Source organism: Mobula birostris, chromosome 8 (assembly GCF_030028105.1).
Source record: "Mobula birostris isolate sMobBir1 chromosome 8, sMobBir1.hap1, whole genome shotgun sequence".
Taxonomy (NCBI): domain Eukaryota; kingdom Metazoa; phylum Chordata; class Chondrichthyes; order Myliobatiformes; family Myliobatidae; genus Mobula; species Mobula birostris.
The window spans coordinates 56,313,045-56,339,444 of NC_092377.1; the positions used below are offsets into that span (position 1 = coordinate 56,313,045).

A 26,400-nucleotide genomic window follows, 5' to 3' on the forward strand; every position below is an offset into this window, starting at 1 on the left:
TTCTTTCTCCCTAGACGACCTGTCCCATGATCCTCTCATATCCCTTTTGCCAATCAACTGTCCAGCTCTTGGCTCCATCCCTCCCCCTCCTGTCTTCTCCTATCATTTCAGATCTCCCCCTCCCACTTTCAAATCTCTTACTAGCTCTTCTTTCAGTTAGTCCTGACAAAGGGTCTCAGCCTGAAACGTCAACTGTATCTCTTCCTAGAGATGCTGCCTGGCCTGCTGCGTTCACCAGCAACTTTTATGTGTGTAGCTCATTCTATATTTCCTCCAGAGTCCCTTTTTAGATGAGAAATTGTGAAAGCAGTACTTTCACAATTTCTTACCATTAACATATTCATTCCATAATTATTTAGAACCTTAACTGTTTTTCACAGTACATTCAGCTGCTGTTGCGTTTCTCAAAAAATATTTGAAAAGGACTGTGACCTGTAGATTACAAATATACAGTTTCATACTATGAAATGAACTGCATCACTTCACACCATATTATTAATAGAAACAATACAGAATCAATATTATACTCCTGAACTAAATAGAGTAGGATATTTACATTTTATAGATTCATAATTAAATTACGCCAGATTGGCTGAACATCCTAATTTGGATTATCTGAACCCTGTAACTGTAACCCACCTTTTAACTCAAAATGTTTTTCCAAGTCACTTATCATTATTTCTATTCTTACATCCCCCAGGCATTGAAGTTTTCTGCAGGCTTTTGTGCTTTTCAGTGTTTTATCAAACAAGTTGCAATTTGGATACAATTGGTTTAAATAATCCTTCAAGAGAGCCTTCAAGTAATTTTTCACAGTATAATCAAAAATTTTTAAAGTCACTCAATCGTGCTGACAAGCACATCTTTATGATACACACAGCACTCCATATTAAGATTCCTAAGCAGAGTCTTCAATCTGGATGCATGGAATGCCTCAGATAAGGATGGAGAGAGCAGTTCAGAAAATTTGTTTGAACAAAGCCCACCTGGTATGGAAGTATTTACGTTGCTAGTACTTCTTCCAGTGCCTTTGCCATTACTTTTGCAAATGTGTACACCTCCTGCAGACATGGGGATCCATATCTGGTTACAAAAGCAGAGAATGTTGCCTTGTTCAAATTCAGAAGCAAGATTTATTTTTATTCGCCTCATTACAGATTGTCGGAATACTGGGAGCACAATTTTCAGATAAGGATAACTAATGATAACACAACAATGATGGGGGAATCCGGCAAATGATTAAGTGACCTTCAGTGATTCAGCTTACGAGGCATGCAAAGGGACACTGAGTTTAAGTTACTTAGTTATTTTACCCTTCAAAGGCTTTGCAAGAAATTTGGACTCGCACAAACAGCACTTCAATGGATTATATTGCTGTTGAATCCACAAAAACTTTTTGTAGTAGATCAAATATTAATAAAATTAGTTTTATGAATTATGCTTTTATTACTTTTAATCTTCAATTCCAGTAGTGTTGTTCTACTTGATCCGAAGAGGTTGGAGCACTTTTAGAATAGTAGCCCAAAACATCAGGGAGTGATCAATTTTGTTATTTTTGTTGGCAAATACAGGATACCAAAGAAATGAGGCAAAAGCCGTCTGTACGACTAAGATGGGTTAGCAGAGAGAAACACACAGATAACACATGCAGTTTCCTTGAAACAACAGTAAAGAAAAATAGCACAAATTCAAACGCAATCGTTCTTAAGACCCTTCCACGAAACCAAAACAGATCAAGATCATGAAACAATAAGTATTTAAAGTAGAGGAGTACATATCTGCGAAGAATGGAGTAAGGCAGTGGAATGAGTTTTGGATCATTTCAGCAGAGGTTAGACATAGATAACAGTCTACTTTGCTACCCTCTTTCGCATATTCTGTGATTATATTTCAAATACTGACCAATAAACAGGTACCCACATGTACTCATTGCACAGATTTCTGAATGACAAAGTAGGCAGCTTTGTTTATATATCAAATTCACATTTGGAGCAAGCTAGTAGGTGATCAGATCATTTTTCCCTGCCGAAGGTGAAAGTAGCTTAAATTTCTTATCAGTATGGTTGTACAAAATTCTTATTGGCTATATCGTAAACATAACATTAACCACTTTCTTACCAACAGCCATGCTGACCTGTACTGGGTTCCAAGACATTGGAGACCATCACCATTCACCCTCTTACCACTTTATAAAAAGGGGTTTGGAGAAAATCTTCCCTTTCATCAAAACTCAAAGGCAAACATTTCCTATCAGTACATGCTTTGTTTGAAGTGATTAGTACCTAAAATTACCTTTCCAATATTACAAGCATTGAATCCTACAGGAAATACTCTCTGCCACATAATCCTTCTTTGTTCCCTACCCTATCATATTTAAGTATAACAAAGCCCTATTACCAGGAATAGAGTAGGTGACCTACTGCTGTGTGCACTGCAAAGTTACAAGTGACCAGAAAAGACCGTAAGACACATAAGCAGAATGAGGCAATTTTGCTCATTATGTTTGCTCTGCATTCAAACATGGCTGATTAATTTTCCCTCTGAACTCCATTCTCTTGCCTTCTCCCATGACATCTGTCACCCTTACTAATCAAGAACCTATCAACCTCTGGCATTAAATATACCCAATGACTTGACCTCCATAGCTGTCCGTGGTAATGAACTAAAGAAATTCTTCCTCATCTCTGTTCTAAAAGCATATCTTTCTATTCTGTGCTGTGCTCTCCAAATAGCTTGTAATTCCCTCATTGTCAATAAATACTTTATGACAATATCGTCTGTTCAGATGGTAATCTGCAGGTGGAAGTTGCATTACACAATCAAATAGCACATCCAATCTGTACGCTAACATTTTACACCACCAAAGCAACATTGTTAAACACAAACTTTAATGAAGATTTGAACTAGTCTCTGATGTTTTGTCTTATTATCAGAAGCATTTCAGATTTATGAAATGTATTCACAGACTAGTATGTTAAGTTATAGCTTTGAATATACACAATAGCAACTGGCAAGGCTGAAATGTTCTGGCATCCCAGAAGTTTTTCGACAGAAGTGGAATTTCAATTTTTTAGTTAACACACAAAACACCTACACATTAAGATGTATGAATCAATGACATCGCAATTCCACTTTTTGAATTGTATGGCAATATCACAAAATTTCTGATTCAGGTTGGGGCTAAATGGGGGTGAAGCAAGAGGGAGGATCAGTGCCTCAACAAATGTGTTTGAAATTCAGTACCTTGTTTGGAAGCACAAAGTCAAGCAATCCTTTAAGACTGATCCACCTTTGCATTAGGGTGAGCCTTCTCTACACTCAACACATTTTCCCACCTTTGCCCAATATCTGATACAAATCTATGTTATTATTGAAAATTCTAATATCCTTTTTCATCCTTACAAGGTTCAGAGGTACTAGGGGAAGCAAGGAGAGAAAAAGAATGGCCTTAATTTCTGCAGCACTCTATAGAAAAACTGATTTTTCTCCCATTTGAGATAGTTCTAACAATAAGATAATGTTCATTTGATGATATACCCATTTTATTGAATGCTTTTTATGGTTTAAGTAGTTAGCTCCTTTCCACAACCTCCTAGACTCAGACAATTTTTAGTCATGTTTCTGCATCTCATTCTCATTACTTTACCTTCTCAGATGAGATGCCCAAGCTTCAGCGAACAGAACCTAGCATACTGAAGGATAAGTCATCAAGATGCTTAAAGAATCATGTTGCATTGAACAGGCTTTTTCTCTGCAACCTTTTGCCAGCGTAGATAACTGGGGAAAGGATTATGCAAGGCAGGAGAATGGCATGAGGAAGATATTTGAAATCACTGTGGATGCTGACAAACCTCATGCACTTGTGAGTCAAGAACACAAGTGTTTTCAAATTACAATGGAACGCTTTACTTGCAGTGATATCACTTCAAGTAAAGAGTTCCATTTTAAGTTGAAAATGACACTCCTTCTCTTTGACTGTAGTTATGGAGAAGCTGCACTGAACCCAATCAGAGGTTTATACAGCTATCCTAAGTATCCATCATGAACCTTCAGATGGAGGATAATCACAGCCACTCCTCCCAAGAGTATTTCAAGATACTGTATTTAAATATCTATTTTCCTTTTTTTTTGTCCAATGATTTTGATAACTATCAAATCTCTTTTCCACCCTACAGTTTCTCAGTTTCTTTGGTTCCAAAAAGGATGATCTTACAATTGCAAATATTGACCTGTATTTTCCTCGCCTTTGCCCTGTCAAGTTATTTTGTCCTCTCAAATACTTTGTTACAACTTTTTGTTACCACCTATTTCTATTTACCAACACTTTACTTTTATCTTCTTTCTTCCAGCATTTATTCAAGTTTCATTTTTTTTTGCCAAAAGAGAAAATCAGAATGGGATACTGATATAGAGGTATACAAACTTGTGACAGGTAGAGATATGGTAGCTAGTAAGAAACTTCTCCCCAAAGCAGTGGTATCCAAAACCAGAGGAGCAAGAAGTTTAGAGGAGATCTGAGGCAGATTTTTTTCTTGGTAACAATGTGAAACATACTTCCTGTGAAGGAGGCAGGAACCATAGTATTTAAGAGACACCTGGACAAACACTTGTATCACCAAAACATAATAGACTACAGACCAAGTGCAGGTAAATGAGTAGAGATAGGTACTTGATAGTTAACATACACCCTATTTTTATGTTGTATGACTTCATTAACTTAGTTTTTAGAAGAATAAAACTACTTAATTATAAAGTGATGAATCACTTACCATGCATCTCCAAATGATCCTCCTTCCCCACTCAATGGGGCATCCATTAGCAATTCAAAAAGCCAATGCAATTTACGGGGGTCCCTGCTCTCCTAAAGAAATAAATTCAATCATTGCAAAAGATCTTATGGCATTTATTTCTGAAAAGAGCAAGGTATTCTCCTGGTATCCTGACCAACATTCATCTCTAAAAACCCCAATATTTTTCTGTGTATTGACTGTTTGATTGCCTTTTATTACTTTTAAAATATTTAGTAAGCTTTTGATGATATGAACACAGTAAATAAATGCAGTGCCTTTTAAACTAATTCAATCCAGACTAATTTCTTTGTAAAATAAAGATTAATATACTCTTAAATCACCAACTAAAACCAAGAGCCCACATATAAGCAGGATCTTTGTTAGAGACTTCATAAATTCATACAAAACATTTTCAAATATTTGTACAATATTGTAAGGGATATGTAAACTTAATAATTAAAGTCAATAATTTATAGGCGTAAACACGACAAATTCTGCAGATGCTGGAAATTCAAGCAACACACAAAGTTGCTGGTGAACGCAGCAGGCCAGGCAGCATCTCTAGGAAGAGGTACAGTCGATGTTTCGGGCCGAGACCCTTCGTCAGGACTAACTAAAGGAAGAGCTAGTAAGAGATTTGAAAGTGGGAGGGGGAGGGGGAGATCCAAAATGATAGGAGAAGACAGGAGTGGGAGGGATGGAGCCAAGAGCTGGACAGGAGATTGGCAAAAGGGATATGAGAGGATCATGGGACAGGAGGCCCAGGGAGAAGGAAAAGGGGGAAGGGGGGAAAAAAACCCCACAGGATGGGCAAGGGGTATAGTCAGAGGGACAGAGGGAGAAAAAGGAGAGAGAGAGAAAGAATGTGTGTATATAAATAAATAACAGATGGGGTACGAGAGGGAGGTGGGGCATTAGCGGAAGTTAGAGAAGTCAATGTTCATGCCATCAGGTTGGAGGCTACCCAGACGGAATATAAGGTGTTGTTTCTCCAACCTGAGTGTGGCTTCATCTTTACAGTTGAGGAGGCCATGGATAGACATATCAGAATGGGAATGGGATGTGGAATTAAAATGTGTGGCCACTGGGAGATCCTGCTTTCTCTGGCGGACAGAGCGTAGGTGTTCAGCAAAACGATCTCCCAGTCTGTGTCGGGTCATTTATAGGGATGGTTACTTACAAAATTAATGCTTCAGAGTATGCATAAATACAATTCTTACATTTTTTACCTGTTTAATTTTACAGTTACAAGCTCATTTTAACATGCACGAAGTAGAATTTTTATACAGGTGATTTATCGCATAAATGAGATAAAGATATAGATTTTAAATTAGAAGTAAAACAAATGAAAATGTTATACTTGGAAGTATGCAACTATAGTGTAGCCCAGTTCAATTATTTGTCTTTATTTCTTACACAAGCTGTGGCAATGCACGTTCCCCAGTCATTGTAAGTCTCCACTGTGATGCTGGACAAAGCAGTTCGAAGAAGGGGAGAGAGAGTTTCCCACAGTTGCTCTACCTATAAAATCAGAAAATAATTTAACTCTATTTCAATAAATTGGCATTAAAAGAGACTTAATCTTAACATCAATACCCAAAATGAAATTTCAAATCTCCCATCCTAAACTATCATGAAAATTACCCATGCTTCAAATGTGCAAATAACTCAAATCCATTATCATCATTACTACTATCTATTATTAAATGTTAAAACACTCATGGAAATAAGATTTCAATTCATTGCTTAAAAGGTACTTAAGATTACTTTGAAAAATGATGACTTTAAAGGGATAAAGGAATCGTACTTTTAAGCCAGAGAATACTCATGAACACAACTTAGTTAATACAAGTCAATCAATTTATTTGGCAGGCAAGCTTGATTAGCTGGAAAACAGCTGGCATAAGAAATAGTAATCGTACTTGTTTTGCTCTTTTAAACATCTGGAACCAGTGAACCAGTATGAACATATGAACATTTCAAATGGCAGCCAGATTTATATAATTTGTCTTCAAACTTACATGCAACACAATTCAAGACTTATCCTTTTCTCGTTACAAATGGATTGAAGACAAATTGCATTTTAGATACAAGCCAGAACAGAAAATTTGCTTTAATAAAAAATGTACTACTCTGACCATCAATTCTGAATTTTAAATACAGCTGATCTAATTCTGTGGCAACATGCAAATATTTCCCTTATTTTAAGTTGTTAGTGTGCAGAGTATAAAACCAATGGTATTACCTTTTCATGATACCAGTGTTTGGAACCCCGTATCAATCCTGCAATGATTTCAGCTCCACAACGTTGAGCACTTTCATGAGAATCTGAGACAAGATGTTCTAAATGTGGTTTTAAAACCGGTAAAAAGGCTGTGTCAAAGTTTCTGAACAAACCCTAGCATGAAAAATGAACAAAAACATATCAATAACATTCAAAATGCAACTTAAAGAACTATTGAAATTTCTTTGTTTGATCTCACTTGAACGTATATAAAAAAAAATGAGAGGTTATCTCAAGGAAATGGACAGAATTCTAAAGGGCTTTAATAAAGCCGCCATTTATCAAGTTATAAACTTGGCTCAGTTATCAAGAACCAGGGATTGACTATCAGAATAGTACAGAGAAGAGATTTCTTCAATCAGAAGATGGAATTCTTTGAATGCTTTCAAGTCAGCTGTGGAGACTTGATCAAGGCTAACACATTCACATGTTACAGGAATTAAATGATATAGGTTAATGCAGGAAAATGATATGGAGACAATAAATCAAAGATCTTTCTGACTGGTGGAACAGGAATGGTGAAAGTAAACACGAATATGCTATGTTCTTATATTAATTTCATGTAGGAAAAATACTGGTCAGGTAGTTAATGATAATTATTGCCTATTGGTTGAGCTTCCTTGAATACTACTGAAAAATTCAAAGAATGTTATTTGTATATTTTTTTCTCTATGTGCCTTGTGAGAATAATTTAATATTATGCTATTTTCCCAGCTGCTTATGTTAGACTAACTGGTCTGTGTTGCCTCATTTTCTTTCTCCTTATTTTCTTAAGTGGTTGGGTTCTATTTGCTACTTTAAAATCTGTGGAATCCATATAGAATGTATGGAATTTAGCAGTTGTTAATTCATCCCCTCATGCAGATAGATTGTTCTGCATACCAAGAAAGTACTTTATTTCTTCACCATCACAAATACGTTTTTGGCCAAAGTCTGAACATTCAGAATCAATGGACACTGACAGTGACGTCAAACATGGAAAACACAGGGATTCAATCATAGTCCTGAAACATCCCTTATAAAAGGCAAATACATCAGGAAATGGTTTCAGATCAATTCTACAGGTCTCAGGAGAAAGGCTGCACAGTTGTTGTGATCCCAGGCTGTGGAACTCTGGCTATATTTTCATAATCTTAACATGCAAGCCATGGTCTTCACTGAAAGTTAGAATCAGACCCAAATCTATTCACTCATAGAAATGGAAACTTTTCCAAAAATGTTAAAGTGACCAGTACCAAAGGAGCCACTGTGGTGTGGAACTATCTTAAAGATGCCTACTCTATTCACTTAAGTATTAATATACAGAATATTCTGCTATAACTTGCGTGATTATATATATATATACAGAACACTACACAATAACAGCCATATTGTAGATAAGTAAATAGAATGTGAGTAAAGAGAGCATGAAGGAACACGGTGGTGCGAATAAAACCTACACTGAAATAAGTGACAAGCCAGAAAAGGAAATGATTAAACCACTTACACTGCACAATGGGAAGCATTAACTGTCCAGGCAAGCACACACAGATGGTATACGTAAACCCAATATATGCAGTAACCTTCCCATTTTTAATCAAACATTGGTGGCTGAATTTAATAACCATGGGCAATGATGCTAGGGTAAAAACGCTCTTGGATCTAGCATCTCTGATCTGCTCACTTTATCTCCAATGGTTCACAGAAAACTTCAAAATTCGAAGTAAATTTATTTTCAAAGTACATATATGTCACCATATACTAGTTTGAGGTTCATTTTCTTGTGGAGACTCACAGTACTGACAAACACAATAGAAAAACTACACAAAAAGACTGAAACAAAAGACAAACTATGCAACCAAGCAAAGAAATAAATAAGTAATACTGAGAACAGGAGTTGCAAAGGGTCATGAAAGTGAACCCATAGGCTGTGGAAATTATTATTTATTGAGATAAAGCATGGAATAGGCCCTTCTGGCCCCTCAAGCTGCATCACCCAGAAACCCCTGATTTAAGTTATTTACTCAAAAATTTGCTAATATCATTCCGAGTACAGCTTTTGCAGTAATTGATTTTTCAAATACAATTTTAGGCAAATATAACAAAGGAGAAATTTCTCAGAAACACAATTCTGCCTGACAGTGGCGGCGCTGAGGTGATGCTTGCTGGTGCTATAGCACCAGCAGAAATTACAATAGCATCACCAAGAAATTAACTGAAATTTGACATACAAATTGCAGCTGCTTTCTCTGTATAGTTTCTCCAGTTGATCTAGTGAAACAGCACCCCCAATTACCATAGCACCCACGCAGCAATAAAGTTATAAACTCTGTGCTGGTCTAAGGTCAGATCTACTCTAAACTTCTGCTTATTCTTTTGTTGTCAATGTCTTGCCATTGATCAGTTAAGTTGATCTAAGATCACTTAAGGTGGTGATGTCACTCACTCTCACTCATGCGAGAGATTGATAATTTATATATATATACACACACACACACACACACACAGGATCCAGGCACAGATCCATGGTCTCATGAGACTAACGGATGCCACACACATACATTGTGCTTTTACAAGCTAACGTGGGCCTGGCACGTGCATTATTTTGGCAGCATGAAAAATGGATCGAATTTTTAGTGAGAAAATGACCTCATCCAGAGGAATCAGTGGTGTCTCAGCCTAAGCCTGTCTTAATTGAAAGTGACACGCAGAAAGAAATGGGGATGAGGACGGCAGTAGTTCATCGAAGGAGTGTAAGGGCGAAGTAGAAGAACAAGAAATGGAGCGGGATTCAGAAGAGAACGTGGATGGAGCTGCTCTTAGTGCTAGTGGGAATACTGTTAGCGATGTTAGCCAGCAGCCCGAGGAAGGACCCCGTTGAAAAAGTACCCTTTGCAACAGTTTGGCAATCAACAAAAGATTTTTATTTGTGGCTGGTTTGACCTGTACTCCTGGCTGGAATATTCGATCACGAAAGATACTACGTTCTGCTTCACATGCAGGCATTTCCTGTGTGGAGGACATGGGTTCCATTCTGAGTCTACCTTCACTGACACCTGTTACCACAACTGGTGGAAAGCTACAACAGCTTTCAAACAACACACATAAAAGTTGCTGGTGAATGCAGCAGGCTAGGCAACATCTCTAGGAAGAGGTACAGTCGACGTTTCGGGCCGAGACCCTTCGTCATTCATACCAAGAAGATTCGAGTACAGGAGCAGGGAGGTACTACTGCAGTTGTACAAAGCCTTGGTGAGACCACACCTGGAGTATTGTGAGCAGTTTTGGTCCCCTAATCTGAGGAAAGACATCCTTGCCATAGAGGGAGTACAAAGAAGGTTCACCAGATTGATTCCTGGGATGGCAGGACTTTCATATGATAAAAGACTGGATCGACTAGGCTTATACTCGTTTATTGAGATCCCCCCTCAATTTAGAAGATTGAGGGGGGATCTTATTGAAACATATAAAATCCTAAAGGGATTGGACAGGCTAGATGCAGGAAGATTGTTCCCGATGTTGGGGAAGTCCAGAACGAGGGGTCACAGGTTGAGGATAAAGGGGAAGCCTTTTAGGACCGAGATTAGGAAAAACTTCTTCACACAGAGAGTGGTGAATCTGTGGAATGCTCTGCCACAGGAAACAGTTGAGGCCAGTTCATTGGCTATATTTAAGAGGGAGTTAGATATGGCCCTTGTGGCTAATGGGATCAGGGGCTATGGGGGGAAGGCTGGTACAGGGTTCTGAGTTGGATGATCAGCCATGATCATACTGAATGGCTGTGCAGGCTCGAAGGGCCCAATGGCCTACTCCTGCACCTATTTTCTATATTTCTATGTCAGGACTAACCGAAAGAAGAGCTAGTAAGAGACTTGAAAGTGGGAGGGGGAGGGGGAGATCCAAAATGATAGGAGAAGACAGGAGGGGGAGGGACGGAGCCAAGAGCTGGACAGTTGATTGGCAAAGGGGATATGAGAGGATCATGGGACAGGAGGCCTAGTAGTGAGAGGGACAGAGGGAGAAAAAGGAGAGAGAGAAAAAAAGAACGTGTGTACATAAATAAATAACGGATGGAGTACGAGGGGGAGGTGGGGCATTAGCAGAAGTTTGAGAAGTCAATGTTCATGCCATCAGGTTGGAGGCTACCCAGACGGAATATAAGGTGTTGTTCCTCCAACCTGAGCGTGGCTTCATCTTGACAGTAGAGGAGGCCGTGGATAGACATATCAGAATGGGAATGGGATGTGGAATTAAAATGTGTGGCCACTGGGAGATCCTGCTTTCTCTGGTGGACAGAGCATAGGTGTTCAGTGAAACGATCTCCCAGTCTGCGTCGGGTCTCGCCAATATATAGAAGGCCACATCGGGAGCACTGGTCGCAGTATATCACCTCAGCTGACTCACAGGTGAAGTGTCGCCTCACCTGGAAGGACTGTCTGGGGCCCTGAATGGTGGTGAGGGAGGAAGTGTAAGGGCATGTGTAGCACTTGTTCCGCTTACAAGGATAAGTGTCAGGAGGGAGATCGGTGGGGAGGGATGGGGGGGACGAATGGACAAGGGAGTCACATAGGGAGCAATCCCTGCAGAAACCGGGGGGGGGGGGGGATGGAGGGAAAGATGTGCTTAGAGGTGGGATCCCGTTGGAGGTGGCGGAAGTTACGGAGAATAACATGTTGAACCTGGAGGCTGGCTTCCAAAATCCACCATGTAAGTGCAGCTCCTAAGTTTGCTATGGAGGCATGGGCCAAATTCAGATTGAGAAAACAAGACGGTTCAAGATTGGGAAATATACTTGATAAAGGACATGCAAAGATTGTCCAAGAAAATGGTGAGTATATGAGAGCAGTGGTTGAGTCTCTACGCTATACTGGGTGCCAAGGCATTGCCCAGCGAGGACACCGGGAGGATGATGGATCTGGCAACAGGGGAAACTTTGTTGAGTTGCTCAGTGTAATTGGGCAGTTTGGTAAGACTGTAGTTTTAAAAAAAAAAATAGAGGACAATCCTGGAAATGCAAAAAACACCCATCACGATATCCAAAATGAAATTATGGGGATTATGGCAGATATGATCAGACGTCAAATAAGTACAGAAACCAAGGAGGCTGGACATTTTGCCATCATGGTGGATGAAAGTAAAGACTTGAGTAAAAAGGAGCAAATATCAGTGGTGGTGCGGTATTTGAATAACGAAACAGCGCTTGAAGAATTCTTGCACTTCACTCCAGCAGAAGGTTTGTTCGCAGAGTCATTTCTTAAAAGCATTGAACAGGCACTCACCCAGTGTGTTATTGATAATAACACGTGTCTAGGTCAGTGTTATGACAGGGCAGTAGTGACGTCTGGGTGCAATAACGGGGTACAAGAGAGGTTCAGGAAAGAGGTCCCGCAGGTATTATATATACACTGCCATGCTCACAGACTTAACCTTGTTTTAGTGGATGTTGTGAGCAATGTACAAACAAGCAGGTGAGTTTTTTGAAACTGTGCAGCTGTTTTACAGCTTCTCTTCCAACTCTGTTGCCCACGATCTTTTCATGAAGAAACAGAGAGAACTGGAATCAACTGCACAGCCCGTGGAATTGAAGAAATTGTCCGATACACGCTGGGCATGGCAGTATACAGCTTTGTGGGCTATAAGGAAATCACTCCCTGCCATTCTAGCTACACTACAGGATATTATCGGTCAACCAAATGCACGAGGAAAACGGAGGCCAGAGCTGTAAATGGACTGATTGACTAGCAGTTTGCTTTACTTTTCACTCTGTTTGAGGATTTATTCCGAGTCACCAAGTTCATGTCAGACCAGTTACAATCTCCCAGTTTGGAGCTTTCATCCGCTGTGGACTTGGCTCAGTCTGTTATCGGTGCACTCTCAGCAAAACAGGGAGAGGAATCATGGAGTGAAATTAAGGCAAGAGCAAGGGACCTGTACGTCAAGGCCGGTACACAGAGCAGAAAGGAGACAGGCCCAGCCACCCCACCGCCTACATGATTTTGTTGTTGAGGCCCAAACTGAACGCACACCTGTCACATCCTCTGATGACCTTCGCAACCACTGTTTCTATCCAGTTATAGACAGACTTCTGACTGAAATGAAAAGACAGTTCTCAATTGAGACTGGGGGTGTTCTGACTGGAGTCTCAGCATTGAGTCCCAAACCCAAGCTCTTCCTAGACAAGAATTGTCTTTGGCCAATGGCCCAATACTATGGAGTGACTGAAGTGAACCTGACTGCAGAGCTACATCAGGTTCGGCATCTGTTGGAATTAAAACAAAAGCAAAGACAGACAGTGAGTGACACAGTGGAATTTCTAGCTCTAATGAGACCCTACCACGATGTATAGATTTATACAAACTAATCTGCATATCACTGACTCTGCCTGTGACATCTGCCTCATGCAAACGGAGTTTCTCTTGCCTCAGACGCGTCGAAAACTACTTAAGGAATAGCAGCGGTGATGCTCGGAACAGCAACTTGGCCTTGTTGGCCATAAACAGCCGGAGGACCAAAGCACTTGACATCCAGAAAATCATTGATGCTTTCGCCACCAATCATAACAACAAACAGATTGTGCTTCTCTGAAAACATCAATGGTGAGTGCAGTTGATTTTTTTTTAAAATTTGGGCCTAGACTAATGCCATTTATAATTATTATTTTGTGGTGGATACCTCATAGCCCTTATGTTTCCTGCAAATCCTAAAATATTACATTTACTGCTATTAAGCCTACTGGTTTTGCTTCGACTTCCAAGCAGTGATTCTGTTGATTTTTGTTTTAAATTCAGTAGCCAAATTAATTGAGGTATTGCATGGTCAGAGTACGATTTGTCCAACTCCTGCTAAAGCCTTGCAACTGTTGTTTGCCTTATTTGACTTTAATAATGGTGTATCTTTTGGCATTGCCTGTCTATGTAATGCGAATAGCAGTGGACATTGTGGGTTAGTGTTGTGTTTTTCAGTTGAAAATCACGCATTTGACGCTGATTGTGGGATTGGTGTGTGATTCATGTTGTGCGTTGTGAGTCAGATGCTCTTTTGGTTTGTTTGTTTATGCTCAGGTTGTCTCCGATGCTGTTGACACTGTCACAGTTCACTTCTACATCAGATCTAGCAATTGCTGTTGCTTGTGAATCAACAGAGGCATTTATAGTAGGCACATAATGCTTGAAACTGACTTTTGAATGCGATGCATCTGACCTTGCGAATACATATTACCATACAGCACCATCAGTGAATAATTCAGCCCCACTGTAGCACCAGCAAGAAAAAAATCTCTAATCAGTGCTGCTTGATTATTGGAAATTACTTATGGCAAATATGTACGCATGTAAGATGATGGCTGAGACTTACTCATTTTTATTAAGATATAGTAAGATCATTTACCTTGAACAAGCAAAACCTGCGTGGATTAAACTTGTCCCTTCCCTTTCGGTCTTCCAAGGATAAAAATTTAATTAATTTCTCTATGAAGCGTACATCAGAGAAATGATCATAAACTATTTGCTCTGCCTATAAGAAAGATGTTCAAAGGTTATTGATTATGAAAGTATAGAAGAAATAAGCATGACTAAGCAAAGGATACAAACTACATTCAATTAACAGTAGACTTGCTTCCAGTACAAGCTCAAAGTAAAAACACAAGATGGTAGATCTTGATGGAACAATTAACAGTATTTAACAAAATGCACTTAAATATAAATATATTTACATTCTGGCCTCACAAATAGATTGTGCAGTTAAAATATCTCTCACAGAATATTCCTATTAAATTGCCTTCAACTGTAATATCCAAAGAAAATGCATTACTGCTTTCTAGACTTTAGAAAAAAAAACACTGCATAGGAAATTAAACTCCTGCATAGAAAAAGCAGGTTATATGAGGATGAATAGATGCAAGATAGAAATTTTAAAAGTGACCAATCACTTATGCTGTTAACATACAAACCAGCACTGAAATTGACTTAAGTAAAAGATTGCTCACTATGGACTAGCTGGCTGGTGGCATAGTGGCATCAGTGCCAGACTTTGGAGCGAAGGTTCCCAAGTTCGAATCCAGCCGGCTCCCTTGCATGCTTTCCATCCGTGCTGGGTTGAGCGTCGAGCTAGCAACTCGACCTCGTAAAAAAAGCCTGCTTAAAAAACGCCGTCATGACGGCGTCCTGATGACTCCACTGGGAGTTAAGGGCTTTCTTCTTCTTCTATGGACTGGAAGCAACGCACAACACACAAAAAGAAACTGCCTAAAACCAAATTAAATACTTTTTTTTTGATGCTGGCAGTTGTTCCTTCAGTCTTTAAAACTGAAGTCATCGACATATTTAAGTAATATTAATGAAATATTCACATGCACTTAGGAAAGTGAATTCTAAATCATCAATGGGGATGGGAGAGGTTCTGGAGGATTGGAGAGTTGGGGATGTTGTTCCATTATTCAAGAAAAGGATCAGAGATAGCCCAGGAAATTATAGACCAGTGAGTCTTACTTCAGTGGTTGGTAAGTTGATGGAGAAGATCCTGAGAGGCAGGATTTATGAACATTTGGAAAGGCATAATATGATTAGGAATAGTCAGCATGGCTTTGTGAAAGGCAAGTCATGCCTTACGAGCCTGACTGAATTTTTTGAGGATGTGACTAAACACATTGATGAAGGTATAGCAGTAGATGTAGTGTATATGGATTTCAGCAAAGCATTTGACAAGGTACCTCATGCAAGGCTTATTGAGAAAGTAAGGAGGCATGGGATTCAAGGGGAAATTGCTTTGTGGATCCAGAACTGGCTTGCCCACAGAAGACAAAGAGTGGTCATATTCTGCATGGAGGTCAGTCACCAGTGATGTGCCTCAAGGATCTGTTCTGGGACCTCCTACTCTTTGTGATTTTTATAAATGACCTGGATGAAGAAGTGGAGGGACGGGTTAGTAAATTTGTTGATGTCACAAAGGTTGGATGTGTTGTGGATGGTGTGGAGGACTGTCAGAGGTTACAGCAGGACATTGATAGGATGCAAAACTGGGCTGAGAAGTGGCAGATGGAGTTCAACCCAGATAAGTGTGATGTGGTTCATTCTGGTAGGTCAAATATGATGACGGAATATAGTATTAATAGTAAGACTCTTGGCAGTGTGGAGGATCAGCGGGTTCTTGGGCTCCAAGTCCATAGGACACCCAAGGCTGCTGGGCAGGTTGACTCTGTGGTTAAGAAAGCATTCAGTGCATTGGCCTTCATCAATCGTGGGATTGAGTTCAAGAGCCAAGAGGTAATGTTGCAGCTAGAAGGACCCTGGTCAAACCCCACTTGGAGTACTGTGCTCAGTTCTGGTCGCCTCACTACAGGAAGGATGTGGAAGCCAGTGAAAGGGTGCACAGGAGATTTACAAGAATGTTGCCTGGATTGGGGAGCATGCCTTATGAGAATAGGCTGAGTGAACTCAGCATTTTTTCCTTGGAGCGACGGAGGATGAGAGGTGACACGATAGAGGTATACAAGCTGATGAGAAGCATTAATCGTGTGGATAGTCAGAGGCTTTTCGCCCAGGGCTGGACTGGCTAGCACGAGAGGGCACAGTCTTAAGGTACTTGGAAGTAGGGACAGAGAAGATATCAGGGGTAAGGTTGGTTGTTATTTTTCCGCAGAGAGTGGTGAGTGTGTGATATGGCGACGGTGGTGGAGGCGGATACCACAGGGTCTTTTAAGAGACTCCTGGATAGGTACATGGAGCTCATAAAAATAGAGGGCTGTGGGTAACCCTAGGTAATTTCTAAGGTAAGGACATTTTTGGCACAGCTTTGTGGTCGAAGGGCCTGTATTGTGCTGTAGGTTTTCTGTTTCTTTCTATGTATCTATGTTTAAACTTTTAAGTAAAATTAGAGCACAAGATAAAATGAAACATATCCAAAAGATGAAAAAAATCATAAAGTTAATTTCAAAATAAAATTTTGATTCTTATTTGAGTAAGGTCAAAAGCCCTTTAATGATTCCTTCAATTCATAGCAAGAAAGCAATAAAGGGGAAGAATATTCATTTTCATCTGGATTACATACTCTTTAGTAGTGTTTACTTGAAATGAACTATTATTTTCATGTTATAGCATAAATTCACAATAATGCCCAGCAGTAAATTTTAGCATGATCCAAGATGACAATGCTGGGAAAATTATTTACCATAATTTAGTTACAAAGTGACTGATAGAGTGCAATCCGTCACAAATTACATAAAGTATGGTTACTATCCATTTTATGCTTTGAATAACTTTTAATTTTGTGTGAAAGGACATCTATTCTTTGCATCTTATCACGATATATCTAACTGATTATCCTCAATCATTAACTCTCAATGTAGAAAAGGAAAGCATGGAGCAATGAAGAAGTTGAGCCATGACAATACATTAAGCCCATGAAGAAATCAGGCTATAAAACCTCAGTTCATTTTTGAAAGTAAATTTTGAGAAACATGTTGCAAAATTCTGTATAGAATAATATAATAAAATTTCCCTTCATTAAGCTCTTTTTGAAATCACTTGGAAAAGAAATCAGAATATTCTGATTGTCAAATAATTGTTCAATAGGTATTTATAAAATTTAAAATTTTGGTTATTACTTTTGCTCAGTTAACATATTAGCTTTGGCCATCAATTATTATTACTGGTACAAACATGTCCTTGCTGAGTCACGTCTCCAGATTAAATGCGTTCATTGTAGGTTGGTCAGTTGATGCAAATTCAATATTGGAAAACCCTTATAAATAGTAGTTACTTCCTCACCTCTGACATTTCTTCTTTACTCCTTCCTAATTTAGGCTGTTGATCCAGCGGTGCATAAATAAGCATCTTTCTAATTATGAAAAAACACAAGATCTGTAGGTTTTTAAGGAGAGACTCTTTCGCTATAACATGCTCTTGTACAGAAACACCATCAGCCACAGAACATTTGCTGGATTAACAATAGCACTGTTGAGCAATGCTTTGCTTGATTTTGAAGTGTTCTGAATTTATAATCAGATAGTAAGGAAGTATTTTAAACTTTTAGATCATGTAAAGCAAAATTATTTAACTTCATAAAGCAGTGGTCCCCAACCACTGGGCCGCGGACCAGTACCGGGCCGCAAAGCATGTGCTGCCGGGCCGCGAGGAAATATGATTTGGCGATATGGGTCAGCTACACTTTTCCTCATTCCCTGTCACGCCCACTGTTGAGCTTGAACGCATGCGAGGCCATCAGCCAGTATGAGTAAAAATAAACGTCGCTTGAGAGTTTCTTTGGAAGACGACATAAAAGGCCAAATGATGATGATAACGCAGAGACAGTTGAGGCAGGGACTGCAAAAAAAAAAGAAAGCTTCCTTCAACAGAAAATACGATGAGTCGTACATAAAATATGGATTTATTGCGACTGGTGACTTGTACGCTCCAAATCCCTGTGTGTGATATGTGGAGACAAGCTGTCTAATGAGGCAATGAAGCCCTCAAAACTGCTTCGGCACCTTGAGTCCAAGCACCCTGCACTTAAAGACAAACCTGTTGAGTTTTTTTGAGCGGAAAAAACGTGAGCAAGCGAGACAGAAGCAAGTGCTGAGAGCCACCACCTCCACCAATGCTGCTGCTCTGAGAGCGTCGTACTTAGTGGCTAGTGGTATTGCTAAGGCTAAGAAGCCTTTCACCGTTGGTGAAGAATTGATTCTGCCTGCTGCCAAGGGCATATGCCATGAACTGTTGGGAGAAGATGCAGCTAACAAGATGGCACAGGCTTCTCTTTCAGCTACCACAGTTTGAAGGAGAATCGATGACATAGCGGAGGACATTGAAGCACAGCTGTTGCAACGGCTTAACGAGTCACCGTGGTATGCTATCCAAAATTTCAAGATGATGTGTACGAGGATATATTGTGTGCACTGCCACTGCCAGCTAACACAACTGGGGCAGAACTATTCAAGTCTTTGAATGACTACATGTCAGGCAAACTGGACTGGTCATTCTGTGTTGGAATATGCACAGAGGGGGCTGCAGCTATGACTGGACGGCTGTCTGGTTTCACTACCCAAGGTTGCTCTTGAATACCAGTCTACCCACAGGGAAACGCTGGCTAGCCAAAAAATGTTACCTGATCTTAACAGCGTCTGAGTGATGGTGTTGAAGTTATCAATCACATCAAAGCAAAAGCCCTTAACTCACATGTTTGAGCAGCTTTGCAAGGAAATGGATGCAGAGCACAAACAGCTTCTCTTTCACACTGAAGTCAGGTGGCTATCAAGGGGGAGAGCCCTGGCCAGGGTTTCTGAGTTAAGAGAGTAGCTACATAGATTACTTTAAGGAAAAAAGTCACCACTGGTAGCACACTTCAGTGACGAGGAGTGGATAGCAAAACTCGCTTATCTGTGTGACATCTTCAACCTGCTCAATGAACTCAATTTGCCACTTCAGGGGAGAATGACAATTGTCTTCAAGTTGGCAGATAAAATGTCTGCTTTCAAAGCCAAACTGGAATGTGGGGACGGTGAGTGGATAGGGCATATTTGACATGTTTCCAACATTAGCTGGGATTTTGGGAGAGACTGAGGCTGCCCCGTCTTTCTCACAGCTAGCGCATGATCACCTAACTTCGCTGTTGGCAGAATTCGAGCGTTACTTCCCAACCACAAATGACCCAAGACATGCAAAGGAATGGGTCTGTGACCCATTTGTGAATGTCCCCAGTTAATCAGCCATGTCAGCGCGGGAAGAAGATCAACTCCTCGAGCTTGCAAATGCAAAGTATGGGCTGAAAAGTATGTTTGACATAACATCTCTGCCGGCATTCTGGATCAAAGTCAAAGCTGAATACCCCGAAATAGCCACAAAAGCAATGAAAACGTTGCTTCATATCTTTGCAAAGCAAGGTTTTCTGCAATGAATGCAACGAAAACTAAATTGTGGAATAGACTGGACATAAGGAACCCCCTTCGAGTATCGCTGTCTCCCATCACTCCTCGATGGGACCGTCTTGTTGCAGGGAAACAAGCCCAGGGCTCCCACTGATTCAGTGATATTGGTGTGTTACAATGACTTTATATGTTCATACAAGGAAAATATGCGCTGTGTGTTTAATATCCAAACGTTACTTAAAATGTCATGATGCTATTGACTTATAATTGACTTATCACTATATTCATGGGAAGAGGATATGCGTTGTGTGTTTAATATTAAATTCATTAGATAAACCCTTTTAGAAACGAAATTGAGTGTATTCGCCACTTATAAGTAACTTACAGTTGACTTATCACCTATATTCCGGTCATGATTAACACCCCCCACCCCTGGGTTGCCAACTGTCCCATATTAGCCGGGACACCCCGTATATTGGGCTAAATTGGTTTGTCCTATACAAGACTGCCCTTGTCCCATATTTCCCCCGCGAAGGTAGAGCGTTCCTATGAAACCTTTTATACTGAAATGGTGTTAAGCGAAGAAGCAATTACCATTTATATGGGAAAAATTTTTGAGGGTTCCCAGACCCAAAACAATAACCTACCAAATCATACCAAATAACACATAAAACCTAAAATAACACTAACATATAGTAAAAGCAGGAATGATACGATAAATACACAGCCTATATAAAGTAAAATTAATGTATGTACAGTGTAGTTTCACTGAGCAGAATCGCCAAAAACGATTTGGAGAAAAAAATGGGCATGTACACATAATGCACACTACACAGGTAGTCTCTCTCGGGGTAAACACAGTGAGAAAGTTGGCAACCCTACCCCCCTTCCCCACCCCCGGCGATCGGCAAGAATATCGTCAACATTAACCCGGTCCACGGTGCAAAAAAGGTAGGGGACCCCTGTCATAAAGGATATAGCTTTCAATACTCAAACAGAAAACATACTCATTACTACTTTCAGGAACACAAAACACCAAACTTGCGCACTACTTACCGAGGCCAGGTATAGTAGCCCCAGTGTGTCTTTTCCACAAACAAGCAGGCTTCCCATTCATCCTTGGTCTTTGGCAAATTAGAGCTATTATAATGAAGCCACTGATTATCAAGCCTATCTCCTGGCTGGATTATTGGTGGTCTTGATCCATCTAGTCAGGAGGTGGATAGTAAACAAACACTATTTATGAGAGACACAAAATAAAAGATCACAATTACATGTTTCAGACTTTCATTGGTGTATATAAATGGAAAGGAGAAACAGAAGTAATGACTAGTGATTAGGACTTTGAGGTATGATGCATCCTACATTTAATAGTGTGAAGTAGCTATGGAATTCATACTCAAGCTACACAAATGGTTTCAATGAACAGGCTCTTAATGAACTGTAAGAGACTGATCACCGCAATCATCAACAGCTGTACAAATGTATCAAACAACCATCAGGGTGACAGATGGCCAGGTAGGTAGACCATCTTTATTCCAACCTGACATGTCCTATCTTACTTCTAACTTCATTGTATGATCAACTTTCAAAACATTTTGTCAATGTTTTCAATGGACTTTGTAAAACTAAATAAAAATTTGCAATAGTCAATAAAATATTGTTCAAATATCTTTAGTAAAATGTCTGTAAATAAATTAAAGGATCTTTTGAGTGTGAATTCTGGAAATCCTGCCGATGCACAAACAGGCACCTGGGATAGGCCCTCTTTGCAATACTATGGTCAGAGAGGCGGTACAGCAGCTTGAGGACACAAATTCAGTGATTCAGAAGCAGCTTCTTCCTTTCTGCCATCCTATTCTTCAACACCTCATTTTTCTTTTTTTCCGCACTTTACTTATTTTGCCTTTGCACTTTACTGCTGCCAGAAAACAACAAATTTCACATCATATAAGAGAGTGAGAATAAACCTGATTCTGAAAGAGACTGGTGATATAAACAGTTGAAATCTAAAAACACCACCAAGAAATAGAGAGGGAGGGAGGATATCAATGTGCTGAGAGCTGGCAGATCTGAAGGGGTAGTATGTGATCAACTGTTCAGTCACTTGGAGGTCTCAGCCTTCAAAGAACATTCAGTCAAATGTGCACATATGGTGGCATCCGTTAGTCTTGCGAGACCATGGACCTGCGACTGAAAGGTCTTGCTTCAGTCTGTGTTAGAGCAGCGTCTGTTGTGGCTGGAGAGGCCCACACCGTAGTGACAGTCTCGGCTGCATCGACTGCACTTGAAGGCACTGTCCTCCAGTGTTATCTTGGTGCTGTTTTCCCAAGGAGTACGCTTTTCTTCAGCAGCAAGCCTCAGCTTCTCTTCTCCTCTTTTTAGGCCTCTGCGTAGTTCCAGCCTCCAGTGAGAGCGATCGCTTGCGATGTCCTCCCACCTCTCGACATTCATTTTCAGTGACTTTATGTATCTCTTGCAAACGTCTTTGAAACAAAGATGGGGTCACCCTTGTGCTCTCTTGTCGGAGGCCAGTTCCCCGTACAGCAGATCTTTCAGGGTTTTCCCGTCTGACATGCAGTGCACGTGGTCCAGCCAGCGGAGACGGCGTTGTTGGAGCAGGGTGAAGAGGCTGGGTATCTGGGCGTGGGCCAGGACCTCACTGTTGGTGACTTGGTCAGTCCATGTGATGTCCAGGATGCATCTCAGGCTGCGAAGGTAGAAGGCGTTGAGACGCCGCTCTTGTCTGTAGTAGAGGCTCCAGGTCTCACTGCCGCAAAGCAGTGTGCTGAGGACGCAGGCCCTGTAGACTGCAACTTTGGTGTGCGTCATCAGCTTTCTGTCCTCCCAGACTCCCTTTGTCAGCCTGGCGAATGTTGAGGCTGCTCCTCCAATCTGTCTGTTGATCTTAGGGTTTAGGGAGAGGCTGTCCGTGATGGTGGAGCCAAGGTATGCAAACTCGTGAACTACCTCCAGCTCATAGTTGTTGATGGTAATGGCAGGGAAGTGCTCAACACCTTGGCCCAACACGTCAGTTTTCTTCAGGCTGATGGTCAAGCTGAAGTCCTGGCAGGCTCTTGAGAAACTGTCCATGAGACATTGCAGTTGCTCTTCAGAGTGTGTTGCCAGTGCCGCGTCGTCTGCAAACAACATGTCTCTGATGAGTACTTCACGAACCTTAGTTTTTGCCCTCAGCCAGGACAGACTGAACAGCCTCCCGTCTGATCTGGTGTGGAGGTAGACACCATCAGTTGATGTTCCAAAGGCATGCTTCAGCCTGATTGCGAGAAGATGCCAAACAGGGTGGGGACAAGCACACAGCCCTGCTTCACACCGCTGCAGATGTTGAAGGCCTCCGAAGAAGAGCTGTCAAACTGAACGACGCCCTACATGTCTGTGTGGAATGACTGAAATGTCCGGAGGAGCCTCGGGGGACAACCAATCCTGGCGAGGATTTTGAACAGGCCATCTCTGCTCACAAGGTCGAAGGCCTTCGTAAGGTCAATGAAAGCGACGCAGAGTGGTTGTCTTTGCTCTCTGCATTTCTCTTGTACCTGTCAAAGGGAGAAGATCATGTCAATTGTGGAGCATTCCGACCTGAAACCGCACTGAGACTTGGGATATACCCTTTCAACTATTTTCGGCAGTCTGTTCAGGACCACACGGGCGAAGACCTTCCCAACAATGCTCAGCAAGGAGATTCCCCTGTAGCTGTTACAGTCGCTTCTGTCCCCTTTGTTCTTATATATGGTGACAATGTTGAAGTCTCTCATGTCTTGCGGCACTGCTCCCTCTATCCAGTACTGGCACAGTAGTTTGTGCAGGTGGTTTAGCAGGACACCCTTTGCGCATTTGATGGCCTCTGGTGGAATGCCATCCAATCCTGGTGCCTCCCCATTGGGCAGGCTGTCGATAGCTTTACTCAGCTCTCCGGCAGTCGGCAATGCATCTTGTTCCTCCATGACAGGCAGGCATTCCACGGCGTCTAGTGCGCTGTCCGAGATGCTGTTTTCTCTGGCGAGGAGTTCAGAGTAGTGCTCCACCCATCTCTCCATCTGCTTGCCTTTGTCATTGATGGTCTCACCTGTTATGGTTTTCAGTGGTGCTGTCTTGCTCTGGGTTGGCCCGATGGCTTTCCTGATCCCCTCATACACTCCACAGATGTTGCCTGTTTCAAATGATGACTGAATGCTTTCGCATAGTTGTAGCCAGTAGTCATTTGCACAGCGTCTGGCTGTTACCTGGGCCTTGCTTCTTGCTGTCCTTAGCGCTTGCAGTGGTGCCTGTGTGGGGTGGCATTTGTGCTCTAGTAGTGCAACACGCTTCACCTCGATGACAGCGGTGAGCTTACTTGAGTTTACTTCAAACCAGTCTTATGTCTTGCCCCGTTTCTTCCCAAAGGCCTTGCGTGCAGTACTGTGGATAGTGTCCCTGAGAGAATCCCATCTCTGCTGAGCATCTCCTTCTGGTGGGTCTGCAAGGAGAGCATCCTCCAGTGACTTGATGAGTTCCGCAGCTTTGTCTAGGTGTTGTGTCTTACTGGCATCGATGCGCTGCTTGCCTGGAGGCTTGGCGCAGTGCATCTTCTTCGGCCGAAGTCTGATCTTGCAGCAAAGCAGAGAGTGATCCGTGTCAGTCGGCACTCTGAAAGGAGCAAGTCATGAACACGTTTCTCAGTTAACAGCATCTTGTGATTATCAGGTCTAACTGGTGCCAGTGTTTGGAGCAGGAATGCCGCCAAGACACTTTGTGCTGAGCTTTGATCTGGAAGTAGGTGTTGGTGACACACAATTCGTGGAGCATACAAAGCTCGAGCAGTCGTTGCCCGTTGTCATTCATGCTGCCAATCCCATGCTGCCCCAGGCAGCTTAGCCAGGAGTCGTGGTCAGCGCCCACTGTGGCATTGAAGTCACCAATTAGCAACAACTGTTCCTGACTTGGGATCTCCTGTATCATCATTGAGAGCTGGCCGTAGAAATCAGATTGAAGCCAAGTAGTGAAGCACTGATATACTGAGGAGCCAAGCAAGAGGACCAGAATGATCCGAAGAGTGAATGGTGACTCCTGGAGATAGTTTAGTGAAGGCAAGTGCTTAAGTTACTTTATATTCTTTTATTCTTAACTACCATAAATTCCGGTGTATAAGCTGAGAATTTAGCCCCAAATTGTAGACCTAAAATTAGGGGATCGGCTTATACAGAGGGTGCCAACTTTGGAAAGACAAATACATGGAAGACAGGTCGTATTTATTGGCTGTTTTTGAGTCAAATACAAAAGAAAATACAAACACTTATGAAATCTACACAAAAGAAAAGTTCTACAAAACACATTGTTTCTCAATTTACTTGTACACACTGTTGTCGTCAAATGTTCAGAGCTTGAAAGTCTCACACTCTTCATTAAATCGCGTCCCACTCTTCAGCAGTTACCATATCATCATAAGGATTGCCAATTTTTGCTTTGACATCATCATTTGCAGCTTTACTGGCTGCCAAATCTCCACAGTCTTCTTCCCAAAGCAAATGATCTTCAGTGCCATCCAAAGCATTGCTGATGCTGCACTTCTTGAAGGCCTTCACAATGCACGCGGCCCTCATTTCCTCCCACGATTGCACTTCCACTCGCAAACTGTAGCTAGAGATGCGGCCCTCATATTTCCTGCTGGAGTGAATGACTGATTTCCAGACATTATCCATTCGTTCCACTGTCGACGCATGAATTCCTTGAATGGTCTGTTTAAACTCACATCTAGTGACTGGAGCACGGACGTCAAACCACTGGGGATGACTGTAATGTCCGTATTTTCAGCTTTCAATACTGCTTTTGTCTCACCTGACAAGTGCGCTTTGAACATGTCCCAGGTAAGTAGCGACTTTTCCTTCCTGAATCCTTTGGGACATTGACGCCACACCTCTTTAACCCACTTCAAACAATCCGCTTCGTCCATCCAGCCGCGTTCTTGAATGTAAACATCACCCCCCCCCAGGAATTTTTCTTTCTTTAGGAATGTTTTCCTCTTAAAAATCACCATCGGTGGTAGTTTGGTCCCATCAGCCATACACATTAACACAACAGTAAAATGCTGCTTCTCGTGTCCAGTTGTTTTGACAAGGACTGTTTTCTCCCCCTTCTGATTGACAGTGCGGTTGCCAGCAAGATCAAAGAACATTGGTGTCTCGTCCACATTACCAATCAGTGAGAGCGGGTAAGAATGTGCCTTTCGATGCTTGATTACAAACGATTGGAATGCCGTAACCTTATTCTCAAGGTCGCATGGCAACTTCTGAGCAATCTTTGCTTTTTGTCTCAACACAAGATCACGTCTATTCATAAATCGGGTACACCAACTTCGCCTAGCTTTGAAATTTTCGCTGACCTCACGGTATTTTTCAGACCATTTCAACGCTTGCACTCGAATCATTTCTCTGGTAACAATGTATTCAGACAATCACTGGTGATTCACCCACTCTAAAACATTTTCTTCCAGT

At 41.3% G+C, this 26,400-nt stretch overlaps 1 protein-coding gene across 2 annotated transcripts in view; it reads right to left on the reverse strand.

The window, feature by feature from the left end:
* LOC140201320 (proteasome activator complex subunit 4-like) overlaps nt 1-26,400 on the reverse strand; it is a 140,901-nt gene that overhangs the window by 23,952 nt on the left and 90,549 nt on the right. For both annotated transcript variants that reach the window (XM_072265203.1, XM_072265204.1), the window contains 6 exons: nt 20,969-21,119; nt 17,817-17,886; nt 14,440-14,565; nt 7,036-7,188; nt 6,207-6,311; nt 4,770-4,861 (listed from right to left, as the gene is read on the reverse strand). In XM_072265203.1, coding sequence (XP_072121304.1) covers nt 4,770-4,861; nt 6,207-6,311; nt 7,036-7,188; nt 14,440-14,565; nt 17,817-17,886; nt 20,969-21,119 — 697 coding nt within the window. The remainder of the gene's footprint in view (nt 1-4,769; nt 4,862-6,206; nt 6,312-7,035; nt 7,189-14,439; nt 14,566-17,816; nt 17,887-20,968; nt 21,120-26,400) is intronic.